Below are 18961 nucleotides of genomic sequence, written 5' to 3' on the forward strand. Positions count from 1 at the left end.
TATATATTTTTAAACCTGCATATTTAGTTAAGAAATTCATGTTAGCAGGCAATATTAACTAGGGAAATTGTGTCACTTCTCTTGCGTTCAGTGCAAGCAGAGTCAGGGTATATGCAATAGTTTGGGCCGCCTGGCTCGTTGTGAACTAATTTGCCAGAATTTTACAGAATTATGACATAACATTGAAGGTTGTGCAATGTAACAGCAATATTTAGACTTAGGGATGCCACCCCTTCGATAAAATACGGAACGGTTCCGTATTTCATTGAAAGAATAAACATTTTGTTTTCTAAATGATAGTTTCCGGATTTGACCATATTAATGACAAAAGGCTTGAATTTCTGTGTTTATTATATTATAATTAAGTCTATGATTTGATATAGCAGACTGACTGAGCGGTGGTAGGCAGCAGCAGGCTCATAAGCATTCATTCAAACAGTACTTTCCTGCGTTTGCCAGCAGCTCTTAGCAATGCTTGATCACAGCGCTGTTTTTGACTTCAAGCCTATCAACTCCTGAGATTAGGCTGGCAATACTAAAGTGCCTATTAGAACAGCCAATAGTCAAAGGTATATGAAATACAAATGGTATAGAGAAATAGTTGACGCGTCATAATTCCTATAATAACTACAAACTAAAACTTTTTAACTGGGAATATTGAAGAACTGGGAATATTGAACCACCAGCTTTCATATGTTCTGGGTAAGGAACTTAAACGTTAGCTTTTTTACATGGCACATATTGCACTTCTCCTTTTTTCTCCAACACTGTTTTGCATTATTTAAACCAAATTGAGCATGTTTCATTATTTATTTGAGACTAAATAGATTTATTTATGTATTATATTAAGTTAAAATAAGTGTTCATTGTTCATTCAGTATTGTGTTAATTGTCATTACAAATATATATACAGTTGAAGTCAGAAGTTTACATACCTTAGCCAAATACATTTAAACTTAGTTTCACAATTCCTGACATTTAATCCTAGTAAAAATTCCCTGTCTTAGTTCAGTTAGGATCATCACTATATTTTAAGAATGTGAAATGTCAAAATAATAGTAGAGAATTATTTATTTATTTCAGCTTTTATTTTTTTTCATCACATTCCCAGTGGGTTAGAAGTTTACATACACTCAATTAGTATTTGGTAGCATTGCCTTTAAACTTTTTAACTTGGGTCAAACGTTACAGGTAGCCTTTCACAAGCTTCCCACAATAAATTGGGTAAATTTTGGCCCATTCCTCCTGACAGAGCTGGTGTAACTGAGTCAGGTTTGTAGGCCTCCTTGCTCACACGCTTTTTCAGTTCTGCCCACAAATTTTCTATAGGATTGATGTCAGGGCTTTGTGATGGCCACTCCAATACCTTGACTTTGTTGTCCTTAAGCCATTTTGTCACAACTTTGGAAGTATGCTTGGGGTCATTGTCCATTTGGAAGACCCATTTGCAACCAAGCTTTAACTTCCTGACTGATGTCTTGAGATGTTGCTTCAATATATCCACATAATAATCCTCCTTCATGATGTTTTTTTATGTGCACCAGTCCCTCCTGCAGCAAAGCACCCCCACAACATGATGCTGTCAGACCCGTGCATCACGGTTGAGATGGTGTTCTTCGGGCTTGCAAGCCTCCCCCTTTTTCCTCCAAACATAACAATGGTCATTATGGCCAAACAGTTCTATATTTGTTTCATCAGACCAGAGGACATTTCTCCAAAAAGTACGATCTTTGTCCCCATGTGCAGTTGCAAACCAGTCTGGCTTTTTTTGGCGGTTTTGGAGCAGTGGCTTCTTCCTTGCTGAGCGGCCTTTCAGGTTATGTCGATATAGGACTCGTTTTACTGTGGATGTAGATACTTTTGTACCTGTTTCCTCCACCATCCTCACAAGGTCCTTTGCTGTTGTTCTGGGATTGATTTACACTACTCGCACCAAAGTACGTTCACCTCTAGGAGACAGAACGCGTCTCCTTCCTGAGCGGTATGACAGCTGCGTGGTCCCATGGTGTTAATACTTGCGTACTATTGTTTGTACAGTTGAACGTGGTACCTTCAGGCATTTGGAAATTGGATGAACCAGACTTGTGGAAGTCTACAATTTATTTTCTGAGGTCTTGTCTGATTTCTTTTGATGTTAAGCAAAGAGGCACTGAGTTTTGAAGGTAGGCCTTGAAATACATCCACAAGTACATCTCCAATTGACTCAAATGATGTCAATTAGCCTATCAGAATCTTCTAAAGCCATGACATATTTTTCTGTAATTTTCCAAGCTGTTTAAAGGCACAGTCAACTTAGTGCATGTAAACTTCTGACCCACTGGAATTGTGATACAGTGAATTCTAAGTGAAATAATCTGTCTGTAAACAATTGTTGGAAGAATTACTTGTGTCATGCACAAAGTAGATGTCCTAACCAATCTGCAAAAACTACAGTTTGTTAACAAGACATTTGTGGAGTGGTTGAAAAACGAGTTGTAATGACTCCAACCTAGGTGTATGTAAACTTCCGACTTCAACTGTATAATTTAAAAAAAATTCAACAACAAAAAAAAGACAATTAATCGTTATCGGCTTTTTTGGTCCTGCAAAAAAATCGGTATCGGTGTTGAAAAATCATAATCGGTCGACCTCTAGTCCAGTTACCACATTCATCAAATCATATGGGCTCCAAGTCTACTCCCACACATGACTACACACACACAGTCACAGGCTGAATTAAAAAAAAGTTGGTATCACTATTTCCGGTAACTGTAGGGAATAACCTACATACTTCACTACTGCAAGGGCTCCTGAGTGGTACAGCAGTCTAAGGCACTGCATTTCAGTGCTAGAGGCATCACTACAGACCGAGGTTCGATTCCAGGCTGTATCACAACCAGCCATGATTTGGAGTGCCATAGGGAGGCGCACAATTGGCCCAGCGTTGTCCGGGTTAGGGTTTGGCCCTGGTAGACAGTTACTATAAATAAGAATTTGTTCTTAACCGACTTGCCTAGTTAATAAAGGTTAACAAAAATAATTAAACAAGGGCAGGGTAATTACATGGGTTTGCCTCGGCCTGTTTCACAGTCGATTCACTGTTACGAAGGGAAACGCCTGTCCTATATAGGCTAATGTTGGTGTGACCAAACTTCCTTCAAAATCCTTTGTTTAAATCAACAGGGTAGTGTAGACATGAGATCAGTCATCAACAAACGCCAGGCTGCTCCATTTAATCCATCATTAAAATGTCACCAATGCACACAAACAGGGCTGTGGAATCCAGGGGCCACAGAGAGAAATGCTGTCTTACACATTGCTGTAAGAGCAGCAACAGCCTCGACTCTGGGCCCAGCGCCAGCCTAGGACAAAGGGACATTTACTCCCTGAGAACGAGACACATTCCTCAAATGCCCAGCATAGACACACAAGACTAAACGAGTGAATTAATGTAACGTGTTCCGTGTTGTCACGTTCTAAGTACCACAAGCCTCTTGATACCCATGTCTATGAGGCTAGCGTGGACCATACACAGTACACACAAACATGTATAATGCCCAGACTGACAGAGAGCCTACTCCCTCAAACAAATGTCATAGAAAAAAAGTAATATTCCATCAGTAACACTAATGACAGAAATAAGCACTCACTAAAGCTGTAGCACTACATATTATTCATACTGTTGGCAGAAATGCTCTCTGTCCAGTCTTGCTGTGATTTGTACTACACTTGCCCTGCCCTCTTCTACTCCATGATCATGGGCTGCCAACCCAGAGGTGATTATGGGGTAGATAAACTAAGCTGCCTTGAACCTCTGCTCCTGTGGGGTCAGTGCCAACCAGCTATGCTACTACTCAACCACTGGCTCCACAGATAATGCCAGCCCTAAGTATCTGATACTAGTAGGGAAAAACATGTACCCTGTTCACCTCCAAAAACACTGAGCACTTGGATATCTGATAACATGAGTAGTGAATGCGTCGGTGAATCACACCTTTACTTTGCATTCAGGGTTATACCTGTCTTGCCCGAGCTATGTTCATACACAAGGCATGAGTTAATTACAGAACTGGAATTTTATCAGCACTAAAGTTGTTTTACAGTCAGTGTTGTTGATTATAACTGATGGGGAGCGGTCTATCATGCACTGATCAAAGGGAAAGGTGTTAGGAGAGTAGGCAAAAGGCTGTTTCTAGGTGGGGCTCATGGGGTTTCTCCTGCTCGGAAAGCACTTAACATCCATAACAGCACTGTCAGCATGTTGGTGATCATCACAAGTTGGTGATTTTAGTTAACCTAAATTGGATTTCTTGTTAAAGGCATTGCAGTTAACGCTCCAGGAAATACTAGCTCTACCAGCACGTGTGAGAGACGTATCTGATATCCAGTAACGGACCAGCAGACAGTTCAAATAAGACCAGATAAATGACACTGACGTGACCCAGTCTCATTTCACCCTCTGTACTCATCGTTTGTACCCGCAGATTTAAAATCAGTTCTGTTCTCTGTAGGGCTGACCCCATTTAGTCGACCGATCGATTGTTTGGTCGATAGGCTTTTGGTCGACCAAGATTTCTTTAGTCGAGCAATAGCAAGACACCATAAAACAACTGTCTGATTCACGCCTGTCTGAGTGGACTAATCCATTGTGGAGGCTGTGGGGATGGCACAGTCCATCACTCTGAGATGTGCTACTGAAATTCTATATGGTTATATTATGTCAGAACAACGGTGCAACATGAATAAAAATGCAATTTCTTCCTCATTGGATAGTGGTCGCTATCCGCGGTTCTGAAACACATCAGTGCGGTGTTGAATTGCCACCTTTTCCTAGACCATGTTGCTATGTGCATAATAGCAAAGTTAATCAGCATAATGGTGTTGAGAACAATGCGGCGGAGGCAGCAGCAGAATGAGATGGGGGAAAAAACAGCCCTTGCCTTGTCTAAGAAAAGTGAGAGGAAACCAACTTAATTAGGTCTCTCGTTTTAGAATTAATTTGTTTACACTGTTCCAAATTGTCCAAAAAATTATAACCCCCCTTTTTCTTGATCTCATTATCATAATTATAAGTTATGTCTTTATCAGTAGTAGGCTTAGTATAGCAGCCTTGTATAACCACCATCGAGCTGTAAGCCTAAGAGCACATCCTGTTTAGTCTTAATACCATAACTAATTTAGGACTATATTTCAATACTTATGTAGGCTACTGTGTCAATCAATCATTTATTCAAGTCACCACACAGCATAGGAGTCATTCATGATTTAATACGCAATCAAGCATTTTAGTTTTAAAATAAAGCGTACCTTGAATAATTAGCATAAACAATAAAACCGTTCCATTTTGGAAATTGCATTCACCAATGAATGTGACAGTTCTTAGTCTTTGCTGTAATAAAGGCTTAACAAAACATCACAACACTCTCTGGTACACTTATCATTTATTTAGTGTTGTATACATTATCCTTACCTTTTTCTTGATCTCAAGTATTTTCCGCAACTAGTCAAATTTATTCCACACATCTGACTTCCCCTTTACCTCCTGAGCAGCCAGTAAACATTCCCATTTCGAGTTTGTCATGTCCTCTGCATCCATTTTGCTGTTATTGTGTTCAGAGTTTGTTATAGCCAATTTATTGACGTGATTATGATATGCTATAGGGCAGGCCCTATTGGTCACGTGCATGCGATGCATACGTGTCACGTAAAGAGAGCAAGGGTTGAGGGAATAGGGAATGTTTTTCCTAAACAAATGAGGGATTTTGATAACAGAACTTTTCGGGTCAGAAATGGCTGTAATTATGTTGCAGCTTCAGCAACACGGACAGCGCGATAAACATGTTCTGTGGTGGTCGCTGCAGCAGTGAGGAGAGAGACAACGGGTGCAAGTCAGTGTCACTGTCATTTTTTTTTTAACACAGCGCAATAAGTCTAAGCCAGTCCGGCACAATCAAATCAATTGCAATCCGACTGCCTCTAGTCATTTGTGTCTTAATTATTTCATCAAACAGTGTGCTTAAACCATTAGACAAGCTCAGTGCATATGGTTGATTTGATTAAAACACATAGGATGTGTCTATATATGGAAAAATACACATTTGAACATTTCTACCAATCGATTAGTCGAAAGAACAGACGACTGACTCTTGGTCAACCAATAATTGTTGTCGGGGACAGCCCGACAGCAGTTCTCTGCTCTCTTGGGATGTCAAGTGTCTGGAGATTGCTGTGGGATTTTGACAGTTTAATTATGGTTGGGCTTATTTTTGTGCACTCCTCATCCTGCCAGTTGAGATGTGTGTTAATTACGCAAACTAGCCTCAGCGGGGAGAGATGAGACAGTGCTGATTTTGTTGTTTTCCCAACCTTGAGGGAACACAGTTCTAAACGCTGCAGATAGAAAAATCAGCATGTATGTTCTTTCTCTGAACATTCTACAACATGTCTGCCATTGCAACCCATTGAATGGGAGCTTGGTGGTCTGGTGACTCCAGAGCTGATTCCTGCATTCCTTCCTGTCTGCAACACTAAACATCCATGCCCCCACTGTGTGTTGGACTAGTGCTGCCTTGGAAACCTTTAATAGGTGCTCCTGTGAGTGTTCCCAATCTGCACAAGGCACGGCCGGGGGTTGGATTAGCCCCAGATTAACAGCATTATAGTGGCAGGGTGACATGCAGACTGGCTGTCTGCTGGAGAACTAGGCTGGTTGCCCAAACCCAGAGGGGACGGAAAGGGCTGATGAGAGAAAACGGCAGACAAGCTGGACAGGGACTACTACAGCAAGGCAAATCCTTCTACAATGCCAGACAGACCAGACACTCTTTTGCTCATGCAAGCACGCACACACTTCATCAAACCCCTTTCAACCCCTTGTAATCTTGTGTTCAACACATATCGTAGGATTGGGCGACCCTCTTTTTAGAGCAGTGTGTGTAGTGACCAGCTACACAAGCGATACACCGTCCCGCTTCCTCAGACTGAGCCCTTGAGATTGAATTATGACACCATGGATGCAGGAAATCCTCCTTGTGACCCAATTCTGACAGATTGGTCACTTCAATTGGACAGGGACTCAGATTCAGCCAAACCTAATAGGAGGGGCTTGCAGACTCCCTGGCCGGGATTGCATCATTGTGCTGCTTTAATAAATGTTTCTTTAGCACAACCCACCAATGAGTCATTTTACTACTCATACTACTTTATCCTTTAGGTTGATCTGAAATGTACCATATTTCAGGCAACAAAAGTGACTCCTCAAACCACCCACTGACTCACCAATGAGTATGTCTATAGTCAGTGTGGGTGTATAGCCAGAGCATGCAACTCAATGTCTGTGTATTCGTGTGCTAAGCATGTGTCATCTGAAGCCTATGAATGAATGGCCATCTGATCCCAGCCCTACAACAACTTTCAGGCTAAAACTTTGAGTCAGGGATTCTACGCTGGTCCCTGGTAGACAGAGCACTGATCAAATCCCCTCTGAAAAGGCCCAGCTGTCTAACTGCAAAGCACTTCAGTGAGAAGCTGCTCAATTATTGATTGTATATGCAGTACTCTCCAATCAGACTATAAAAGGCCTTTGGCTATAAGGCAATAAAAAGGCAAGCGACAGGGGATTGCTACTGAAATAGTTACTGGCCTTCAACTGACTTCTAAGCAAGATAAACTCCTACGAACATCAGTTGACCTGAGTGATAAATTCATAACAGTATGTTTTGAAATAGTATAGTTTGCAATCCATACTTGCTTAATTTCTGTTTGGCTCACAAATCGTCAGTTATCCATTTGCTCTTTGACCATAGCAGTAAAACCAAACAAATGATTATTAAAGCATTTGGCAAGGAGGTAGCTAGATCCTTGGCAAGGATGTGGTCTTACTACTTAACTTACCACACGCACACCTTTTAACGTGCAACTAAGACGAAGCAGAATAAACAATAACACATGAATGCCAAAATGGTTTAACAAGTGTTTTAGCTAACTTGGCTGGATGATCTAGCAACGGGATCTAACGTTAGCTGGATCATATGATCATCAATGTCATGGTGGGAAAATGTATGACATGGAACTAGTCATTGAATTTGACCAGTCTCACTTCAAACTCACCAAAATAGGAATCTAGTTAACTGGTTTGCTAATTTGATAATTCAACCAGTGGTTGACAGCGTTGATTGCTAACGTTAGCTAGTTACCCGCTCTATCACGATGGCGTGCTGGCAGCTAGCTGGTTAACAATACGGTTGCTTTCACAGGCATCGCTAACATTGGCTAGCTAAACGAGCTAAAGAACAATACAAATGCATTGCTGCTAGCTAGCTAATTTTCGCCACAAACTGTCACCTGCTAATAATAATAACTCACGTATTAGCGTGACAAATGACTGCTAGTAATGTTAGCAGTGGAATGAAACGAGCATCTGAACGACTCGTGCGATGTAGCTGCCTAGCTACCATTACTAGCAAGCTGGCTAGTTACGTGGTTACCAGAATCAGGGCGATTCATCATCCACGTTAACCAGCTAGGGAACGTTAGCTAGCTAGGCTTAAAACTAGCTAACGACGTTTAATACCAATCGGTTCAAAACTCTGTGCAGGCAGGAGTACTTTATAAAATACTGAATCTTACTTTGATAAAGGTGAGTCAATAAATCCGTATTTTCTGTTCATTCATGGTTGTTTTAATAGTGAGAGAGGCATACGCTACCGTGGCATTTGATTGTTCACAACGTACTTTCCTTAAAGAAAGGAATCGAAATGGACACGCCCTTGATGATGGGGCTTGGAGTCCACTTTTCAAGACAGACACACCATTGGATGTTGATGGTCATCAATCTTAGCGTAGACGAACAGGATTGGTTCAGCTAAGTGCGTCACGTTTTCCCGACGTTTTGGTATACGATAGAGGATTTCTAAACGCCCATTGGATAATATCTCTGTCTGTTTTTGTGGGTACGTTTTCCCCCGCCCTGGTAGCGTACGTTCCCGCCTCTAAATGTACATTTTTATATATTTTTCGCACAGGCAAGCTTTTATTGCCCATGGACCCCCTCCCATGGACCCCAATCATACTTTAACAAAAAAACTAATTTTCACATCTTGTCTTATCATCAGGGGAATGAAAAACTGCCCAGCATTCATAACCAATTGGGAAGATGGTATATTTACCACATATGACTGGGAAAAATCCACTTGAACGTCCCTATGCACACACACTGGAGTCTACCCACACATTCACACTGACACCCCAACACACGCACACAATACGTCCATACACACATGCATGCTGACGCCAAACACACAACACTGCTACTGTCTATTATCGATCATGTTGCCTAGTCACTTTACCCCGGCCCTACTATATGTAGACAGCTACCTCAATTACTAGTACTCCCAGTATATAGCCATATTACTTTTACTCGTTATTGTTATTCGTTATTCTTTGTGTATTTATTCCTTGTGTCACTATTTCTATGTTTATTTTTGTATGTTTCTTTCTTATCTTTATCTTTGACACTGCGTTGTTGGGGAAAAAACCTGTAAGAAAGCATTTCACTGTTAGTCTACACTTGTTATTTACAGAAATGGTATTTCCAACTGGTAATTACTAGTGGAAAACTCATCTATAATCCCTGAGCTCTGAATTCTCCCACATGCTGACCTCTGATGTCACTTACTAAGGAAATGACCTCAACAACAGCATTTAACAACAACAACAGCATTTAACAACAACAAAACATTATTTATAAAAAGCAATCTATATATTAATATGTTTTTTTATTACTATAATTTGTTTACAGGCATAATATCTGTACTTTTAGTTTATGGTTGAAGCAGATTGTTGGCCATTGGCCAATCGGCGTTTCTCAATGAGTTCAAAGCATGTAAATCACAGGTGTCAAACTCATTCCACGGGGGGCCGAGTGTCTGCGGGTTTTCGCTCCTCCCTTGTACTTGATTGATGAATTAACATCACTAATTAGTTAGGAACTCCCCACACCTGGTTGTCTAGGGCTTTATTGAAAGGAAAAACCAAAAACCTGCAGACACTAGGCCCTCCGTGGAATGAGTTTGACACCCCTGATGTAAATGAATGCATGCATTCAACTGATATTTACGACTTCACAACTGATAATTACCACCTTCACACTTGGTTATGAATGCAGCAATATCCAGGGCAGTCAGACTGCATTTAGGCTGCACAATTCTGATCTTTTCCCCACTAATTTGTCTTTTGAATAATCACATCAGATATTTTGGCTGCCTGTGTAAAAATATCAGAATTTGTCTGCCTGTGCAGCCATAGACAGGTAGACCAATTCTGATCTTTTTTTCACTAATTGGTCTTTTGACCAATCGGTTCTGTGAAAAAGATGTGATTGGTCAAAAGACCAACTAGTGGAAAAAAGATCAGAATTGGGCTGGCTGTGTGAACGCAGCCTCAGTGTTGCATTCAACTTAGGTAAGACAACCACATTTCACACAGTCATTGCAAGTAAAACTTTCCTCAATAAAGCAGCTATCAGCAAAATCAGTGCTTGTAAGAAAATACAATTGTGTCAGAGTGCAAGATACAGTATGTTTGATGGAACATGTTACTTCGATTGGCTGAAAACTATGAGTCAAATTATACACTATGGTCTAATGTTCAGATTGACACTTTTGAATTTTCATATTGGGCTATACCTAAGTCTGTACCCAAAAAATTTAATGGAAACAGCAATAGTCTCTAACATGTCAATTATGGGGTGCCCTGCCCTTGTAAAGGCCTTGTTTCAGCATCTGTTTCAAATACCCAAGATGATTCAGCAAGAGAGCACAAAACAGGCCTAGCTAGACCAACTTCACTGACCCTAAGCCCACTACAGTCTGCCCTGAGGCAAAGTTCATCTGGGCAAGCGTCACTGTTGTGCTGCAAAGAGACTGCATTCACATGGCACATTGGTTTCCATACTGCTCAGACTCTACCCCTATAAACTTTTCACCCCCTGTAAGCTCTGTCTGAGTGCCCTTTTCATAGGCCTTTATGTGGTAACAGACATCAAAGGCCCTGAGCTGAGCCACAGAAATACATCAGATTCAGGAATGTAAACAGAGATTGTTTGGAGGAAACAATTGCATTGAAAAGTAGACCTTGATGCGTTTTTATTCATACTCAACACATGATTGTCGTGCTTTGGGCTTCATGTTTTTGAGGGATCAAATAATGTTTTGATCTGTTCTTATGTTCACAGGCTCCAGCAGTCGACAGACCCCTATCTAAGACCACCCACAGCTGCAATGGATGAATTGCTTCATGTCATGTAAGTAATTCCTCTAAAACGTTGAAATGGCTTGATATGGAGTGATCATTTGATAAGGATGGCTAGAGAGGAGAAATGTTGTGCTTATGCATGGAAGACAGCAGCAGCGCCAGTACGTGTGTAGTGTGTAGTGTATACCTTATGTGTGTGTGACCCAGGTGTTCAAACTCACCATGATCACCAGACATCATATCTCCCCTGCTCACTGTTGTGTAATGGGTATGGATGAGTTAGTTGGCACCAGTCCAGTCTTGCTGCATCACCCTCCCCTACCAACCCCACTGGGCTGGTAGGTCATTCAGTGCCACCAGCCAGAGACCGAATCTGTCTCACCCTGTTTGTGTGTAAGTGCATGCGTTACTGAGTACATACCCTTTACAACGGAAGAAGTACAGTCCCTCACATCCTTCATATTAATTTCCCTTCTGCTGGATTTGAAAATATACATCAATGCATGTGGGAATCTTACATCATAGTCCTTATCTTGCAGATACTAAATTATTTGTGAATTGAGCCCAGGGCCCATCCCCCTCATACGCCCAGGGCCCAGCCCACCTCCTTCCTGAGCCCAGGGCCCAGCCCATCCCCCCATCCTAAGCATTACAGTACACTCACTGGGGCTGGAGGTGTAGGTGCAGCCGGTGGTGGTGGGTGGAGGTGAATCAGAGTCCACTGAGGCGGTGTCCTCATCCTGGGAGCAGCCGGCCTGGATAGCCCGCAGGTAGCTGTGGCTGCGGGAGCGAAAGCACGTCGGTGTGGGCAGGTTCAAAGCCTCCACCGCCTGGGACTCCCCCTCGCAGTACAGCGAGCGCCCGCAGCCCTGCCCACACACCTGAAAGAACACGTGCAGGTTGACACGTTGGGGGCGGGGACTTAGGCGACTGCTAGCCCGCCACCGCCTGTGAGGCGAAAGCAGTGCAAGTCTCGGGTGGCAGGGCATGCTTCTGGAGTAAGGTAGTGGTGTATGGTAGGAGAGTGGGAAGGATCCTGTTTCCCTCAGCTCACAAGAGCCCAATCAAAAGGACTGTTAGATTTACCAAAGAAACTCATGCACTGATTAAGGACAGTATCACTATCTCCAGAGGAAAATGGGTACAGGAGTTATCATGCACAGTCAAAATTGTACTTAATGAAACGGATTGATCAAAAGTAAGCTACTTCAATAACCATGTTGAAGATATCTCATTATATCAATATTCTGTTTGAGCTTTGTGTTCACTGATAGAATCTGTGTACTCACTGTATTGTATCTGTGAAATACCACATAGAATGTTTAATCAGTGATGACAAGCCAGCGGCATCAGATTTCCCTTTCCTCATCCCTGGAGCTAATGCAATCACTGTGACTGAGGAATCAACAGCCTCCCACTACAAGCTGTCCACTCTCTCCACATCATAGTCGTAGTGGTTGTGGTGGTGTCTGATTTTGCTCAGCTCAGCGACGCTATTGATCTACAGGACTTGTTTATTGGTGTAGCACATTTACAGGCTCTGGCGTTGACAACATGACACTTTTCCACAACAGCAGATTCACCAGCAGAAATATATCATAATACAACTGTATAGGCTGGACAGGAAGTAGGTATTGTAGAGAGACCGACCAGCTGAGTCAACTTCACCTGTCCACCCTGCGATAAGAACTTGTTTCACTGTTCAAACAGTGCCAGAGTGGAGGAGGAGGAACAATGATAGCCTATTACGCCCCAGACTTCTATACCAGGCTGCTGTGATGTTCAAGGTTTTAATGATGTTGGTAGCAGGTAGAGTCCCTGTTTGTTCGTCCTGCTTTTCATTGCAGTGTGAGGAGGATGCTGGTGCCAGAGTTGGCACATGGTCATCATTGTATCCCCCAAGAAAGAAAGGAGATGTAACAGGGATGCTCAGTATTCAAAATACATTTTTAAACTTCATTCAAATCAAATGATGAAACTTCACACCATTTCATGATATTTACAAATTTTTCCTTGGTTGATGCTTATCTGTTATTTGATCCATTAGAATCTTGCAATACTTAGCACGCAAGCTGATATTGTCTGTACTCCTTTTTATACCCAATGAAAAGCCTTGATGGAAAGGCATCGATGTGTTACAACCTCTCCTGTATTAGATTTTATGCACAGTTACCGCCATGAACAACAATGCAGATCCTTTGAAGCCTCTTCTCCTGCTAAGGCAGCCATTGTAATCCATCAGATATCAATCCTGATAAAACACGGCAGTTCATTCATAAAAAAACTTGCTTTTATCCCAAAGAGAGATTTTCTTGTCATCTCCCAAATTCAATTAATCAAATATGATTTGATAATAACAAAAGATTCCTGTAAGAGGTAGAGGGTAATTTAACTGCTGTCATCTGTAATATGATGCTATTTTAACTCCATGAGCATATGTGGCGTCGGGTCTTCCATCTGAAAGGAGCCTGGTGGTCTTGATAAAAACCTAGTCTCATGTCTAAACATTACTTTCAAACATCATTCCTATTCCTGTCTCTTCTGGCTTACTGAATGTTTAACCAACCAGCATCTCACCACACACATAATCTGAAATATTCTATCCCTACCTACAGTCACAGACAGAGGATTCTGCTGGCTCTGCAATGCACCATGCTGTCAACATCCTATTCATTTCTGGTTGTTGTTTCAGGCTTGAAGCTTGTCCACACTGAAGGTCTTTGCACTGACTGAGGGCATTCTTTATGAATAATTCATTTTATTCAGTAGTACCTACATCTGTCACACTTCTGTTGTATTTGTTGTATGGGGGTATTATTCCCACACACACTGACAGGCCTGTTTTAGACCCTGATGAAGAGTGTCCTGAGTAATAGAGAGAGTGGACTTACGTACCTGCCCACTGCTCATCATGCCCCTGCCCAGGGTAGAGTAGCTCTGGTGGAAGTCTTTTCCATCGTCCCAGTGCCGCATGGCCATCGGGGGCTCTCCTGGGCTCACCAAGCAGTCCAGGTTGTCCAGGCTCCGATTGGTAGAGAGCTCTCTCAGGGAGGGGAGACAGCTACAGGGAAAGGGGGGAGAATTAGCTGCTGAAATTACCCCTCAACAGTATGGAAAATACTTGGATGAAGGGTGGGGAGGAAACGTGACGTCTTGGGTTGATGAGAACCGCTGGTGCTGGAGCATCAATTTTCAGTGGATGCTTTGAACCTTCCCCAAACCTCTTGTGATTTTGTGAGATTAAATACCAGTGAGATGAGAGGATATTGGGGTGTAGCTGGGTATCAAAATGACAGCACAGAGGAAACATTAAGTCGTCAGTAAACATCAAAACAAAAGGGAGCAAATTTGAGTTATTTTTTTGCTTTGTAATCATTAATGGAATCTGCTGAGACGGAGAGATTGTTTCCTCTGTTCTGACTTGTCTCTCAAGAAGGCACCTGTTAGTGGGAATGTGTGTGCCGGGGTGAGGGTGGAAGGGGTTTGTATGGGGGATCAGTGGCTTATAATGAGAGACATGACTGGATTGGCTGTGGCTGGGATACTAACACACCACTCGGAGCACTTGGTAATATATGCGGCGTGGGAAGGGGCACGACACAAAGCACTGGGGTGGTTAGAGAGAAGCGGCAGCAGCGGTGGGCATGTGTGAGTGGAGGGCCGTGCTGCCCCCCTCCATAAGACACTGACCTGGCCAAATGCTGCATTGAGCATGCACTCTGTAGCGGAGACCACAGTACCCCATTATCCTTCAGCATGAGAGCGTAACAGCGAGGCCTGCCGGTTTGGGTGGTGGGGAACATGACAAAAAATGTCACCTTTTCGACCTCAAATGGAAACTTTTGGTTACCTGTTGCTGGTAGGTAATTACCTTTTCCTATAAATGAACATCCCCTAAGAACATGTTAAGCTGATATGTACTCCTAATGAACAATGTTGCAGCCGGCAGGTTTTACCTTGCATATACTGTAGAAACTGTTCCACATCAGTGTCAGGATTCTGCCCCCTGCTGTCCATTTGTGGTGGCCACTTTAATTGAATTGTATTGTTATATTCAACTCTCTTTTAGAGCAGGCAGGTTTCCATGCAGGGTGTCTGTAGCTACTTCTCTATAAAATACGTTCCCTCGGACATCCCATGTTATCTGTTCTGTCATGACATAGATTGATAAGGAGAAACAAACCCCTCAGCCGAGACATATCTAAACAGTATTAACTACAGTATGATCTACATGCATATTTCCTCCTGAGGCTGTTTCACTCACTTGTGCAGAGGTGGTGGAGGCTGCTGCTCGCTCAGGGACTGATGGGTGGCCTTCAAGTAGCTCTGGCGGCGGGCAGCTGTTTTGGGTGAGGGTTTGGGGCTTCCCTCAGACTCCTCGCTGTCCTGGTCCACGTCCCCCATGGCCTTGACGTAGCTGCCACTACGCATCCTCCGGCAGGGGATCTCCAGACCCCCGGGCCGGCCCCGGCCCCCCAGCGTAGCACTCCAGTCCCCCAGGGGAATCTACAGACAGCATGAGGCCACAATGAGTCACCAAACCTTCAACTCCACTTTATCACACAGTCTTTTAACTAGCTTAATGAGAGAGACCTTGAATGGGTCATTTCATGTGAATGTACTGTGTGTGTATTTGAAATGAAAGTATTTGAATAATGGGATTATAGACTGTAAATGTCAAGATGCTGCTGCAGTAGTTAGAAAGGGATTCAAATGAATTAGGTTTTAAAACAAATCTCCTAATTTCAGGGAACAGTAAAGCTGTGAGGGGAATTAGGGGGTGCAGTGAATGCTATTGCCTGCATAATACTCACTTGGCCTCCTACCTGGAGGTACTGACAGGTCAGGTCCTGGTGACATGACTTGGTTTTGAGCAGCGTCCTGTTGACTGTGGCTGAACCCTTCTGGAGCACCTGCCTGGCCTGGCTGAGGGTCAGTGTGGACCAGGAGCCTCTCTTCACCAGGGTGCTCTCCCTGCCTCCTCCTCCCACCAGCTCCCCTCCCCTGGTCCCTGCCAGCGCTTGCGGGCAGGCCAGGTACTTCAGGTCGCTGCTGCTCTTGGAGGCCTTGAGTGTGTGAGCAGAGATGGTGTTGTAGCCATGTGGGAGGTGCCTGGGAGGGGCCTGGCTGTCCGACACCGCCCTGCCTAACGTCATCATGCTAAGTGGGTTACGGTAGCCCATGGCGATAGTGCCAGCTTTGGTGGTGGTGTCACTCTCCAGGGCATTGTCTGAGCTCCAGAGTCCCAGTGCATTCTGCCTGCTAGGTTGCTGCTTCAGCGTCTCAGTCTTGGCCCTGTCTTTACTCTTACTCCTGCGGGTCTGCCTGGTCCCCTCCTCACCTCCACCTGTAGTGCTGTTCATGTTGCCCTTGACCACCGAGCCCTCCAGGGATTGGGACTTGTTGAAGAGCTTCTGGACAGAGTGCATAATGTGACGGATGCGTCCGGGACTCTCGCTGCGCTGCTTGGCCACCCTGCCCCGGTGGAACTGGAGGGTACTGAAGCCATCCCTTTGCAGAGGTAGGTGCTTCTCCAGCTGGTCCAACAGGTTAGATGGCAGCCGGTTCATCTTGGCCGCTGCTGCAGAGGAGATGGTAACTGATCCACTGGTGATCATGGGAGCCCCTCTAAGACCCAGGCCCATGGACATGGAGGTGGACAGGGTGCCCGCCCGGCTGCCCACAGGCCCACCCCCGGCAGGGACCATGTAGCCCTGGGAGTAGTCCGGGGAGTAGTCAGCCTGCTCTTGTTGGGAGGTGAAGTGGAGGCGGGGGAAGGTGCTGCTGTTGGACATCTGGTTGAGGGGCAGCAGGCACTCCGAAGGCAGGGATTGGGGGTTGGGGCCCTGGTAGAGTTGGTGGGGGTCCAGGGTGCCGTAGTGGTTCATGGTGGGGCTCAGAAGGAAGGGGCCATGGGCGTCAGAGGTCAAGGGGTACAGTGGCTTCTTTGGGGCCCCCGATGGCTCACAGGAGTCCGACAGGTGACGGCTGCGATTGGGTCCTAACCCTTTCATGGTTGTCACAGCGCAGGTCTGCTGCTGCCCTTAGAACATGTCTCCAGCTGGGGCGCGTTTACAGCCCTGGAGGGCTCATCCTGGAACAGAGAGGAATATGATATCTTTTAGAATATACAGTATGAGAAAGAGGACGTTAACGTAAGAGTTGGTGGGCTGATAAGAGTTGTATTGCTTCTCATTAAAATTGATTATATTGAGATGTTTTGTCACTGGCCTACACACAAAACCCCCATAATGTCAAAGTGGAATTATGTCTTTTATGTCTTTGAATGATTATAATTTTTTTAACAAATTAATACAAAATGAAAAGTTGAAATGTGTTGAGTCAATAAGTATTTAACCCCATTTTTATGGCAAGCCTCAGGAGTAGAACTGTGCTTAACAAGTCACATAAGTTGCATGGACTGTCTGTGTGCAATAATAGTGTTTAACATGATTTTTGAATGACTACCTCATCTCTGTACCTCCATAAAATACAATTATCTATAAGGTAAGAAAAACTGGTTCAGTGTGCTTTCCACCAAACAATAACCAACCTACTACACACAACCAAATCTACACTGGAGTTGGTTACCAAGAAGACAGTGAAGGTTCCTGAGTGGCCGAGTTACAATTTTGACTTAATAATGCTTTAAAATATATGGCGAAACCTCAAAATGGTTGTCTAGCAATGATCAACAACCAATTTGACAGAGCTTTAAGAACAGAGCTTTGAAAAGAATAATGGCAAATGTTGCACAATCCAGGTGTGGAAAGCTCATAAAGACTTACCCAGGAATACTCACAGCTGTAATTGCTGCCAAAGGTGATTCTAACTTGTATAGGGAAGGTTCCTCAGAGGAGGCAGGCGAGGACCATCCTCCTTGGTGAATTTCATAAAAATAGCGAAACATTAATTGTATCTATTTTTAGATAAAACTATACTAAATGTATTCACGTCACCAAATAGTTGTTTAAAACACATTGTTTTGCAATGAAGGTCTACAGTAGCATCAGCAGCTAGTTTCCATCTTCCTCTGGGCACATTGACTCGTGGATCTCATCCCCTTCCATAGACTTACAGAGTAATTATGGCAACTTCTGGAGGATGTCCTCCAACCTATCAGAGGTATTGCAGCATGAACTGATATGTTGTCCATCCAATCAAAGGAACAGAAAATGAATCTCGTACTAAAGCATAAGCTACAGCTAGCTAGCACTGCAGTGCATAAAATGAGGTGAGTAGTTAACTCAAAGAGAGAGAGACAATAGTTGAACAGTTTTGAACAAATTCATTTCTTCAAAAATGAAGGAGATGCGAGAGAGCGAGCTAGCTATATTCAAATCAAATCAATCAAGTTTATTTTATATAGCCCTTCGTACATCAGCTAATATCTCGAAGTGCTGTACAGAAACCCAGCCTAAAACCCCAAACAGAAAGCAATGCAGGTGTAGAAGCACATATTCCATTAAACATTTTTTTTGTTTCACTTACTTAGCTAGCAAATGCAGCTAGCTAGCTAGTTTAGACTATTCAAACACCCGGCTCAAACAGAGGGTTTGGCTTGGAAAGGTTATTTCGCCTGGTCACTGACTGCTGATATGTTGTGCACTGAAGTCCACAAGCGAAGGGAAAAGGTAAGATGCGCGTAGATGCAAGAAGGAATTATACAACGATCTGGCTGCTATGAAAGTGAACTGTTTGCGTGTGATCAGGGGTGTATTCATTCCGC

The 18961-nt window shown here is 43.5% G+C and overlaps 1 protein-coding gene across 1 annotated transcript in view; it reads right to left on the reverse strand.

The window, feature by feature from the left end:
* The window catches only part of LOC120061572 (disks large-associated protein 4-like), a 31164-nt gene extending 13918 nt beyond the window's left edge, over positions 1-17246 (reverse strand). The window contains exons 1-4 of the mRNA XM_039011482.1: positions 16047-17246; positions 15497-15738; positions 14128-14293; positions 11897-12113 (exon numbers count right to left, since the gene is read on the reverse strand). Of these exons, the coding sequence (XP_038867410.1) occupies positions 11897-12113; positions 14128-14293; positions 15497-15738; positions 16047-17246 (1825 nt within the window). The remainder of the gene's footprint in view (positions 1-11896; positions 12114-14127; positions 14294-15496; positions 15739-16046) is intronic.
* Between the last annotated feature and the right edge of the window lie 1715 nt (positions 17247-18961).

Source organism: Salvelinus namaycush, chromosome 16, assembly GCF_016432855.1.
Source record: "Salvelinus namaycush isolate Seneca chromosome 16, SaNama_1.0, whole genome shotgun sequence".
Lineage (NCBI taxonomy): Eukaryota > Metazoa > Chordata > Actinopteri > Salmoniformes > Salmonidae > Salvelinus > Salvelinus namaycush.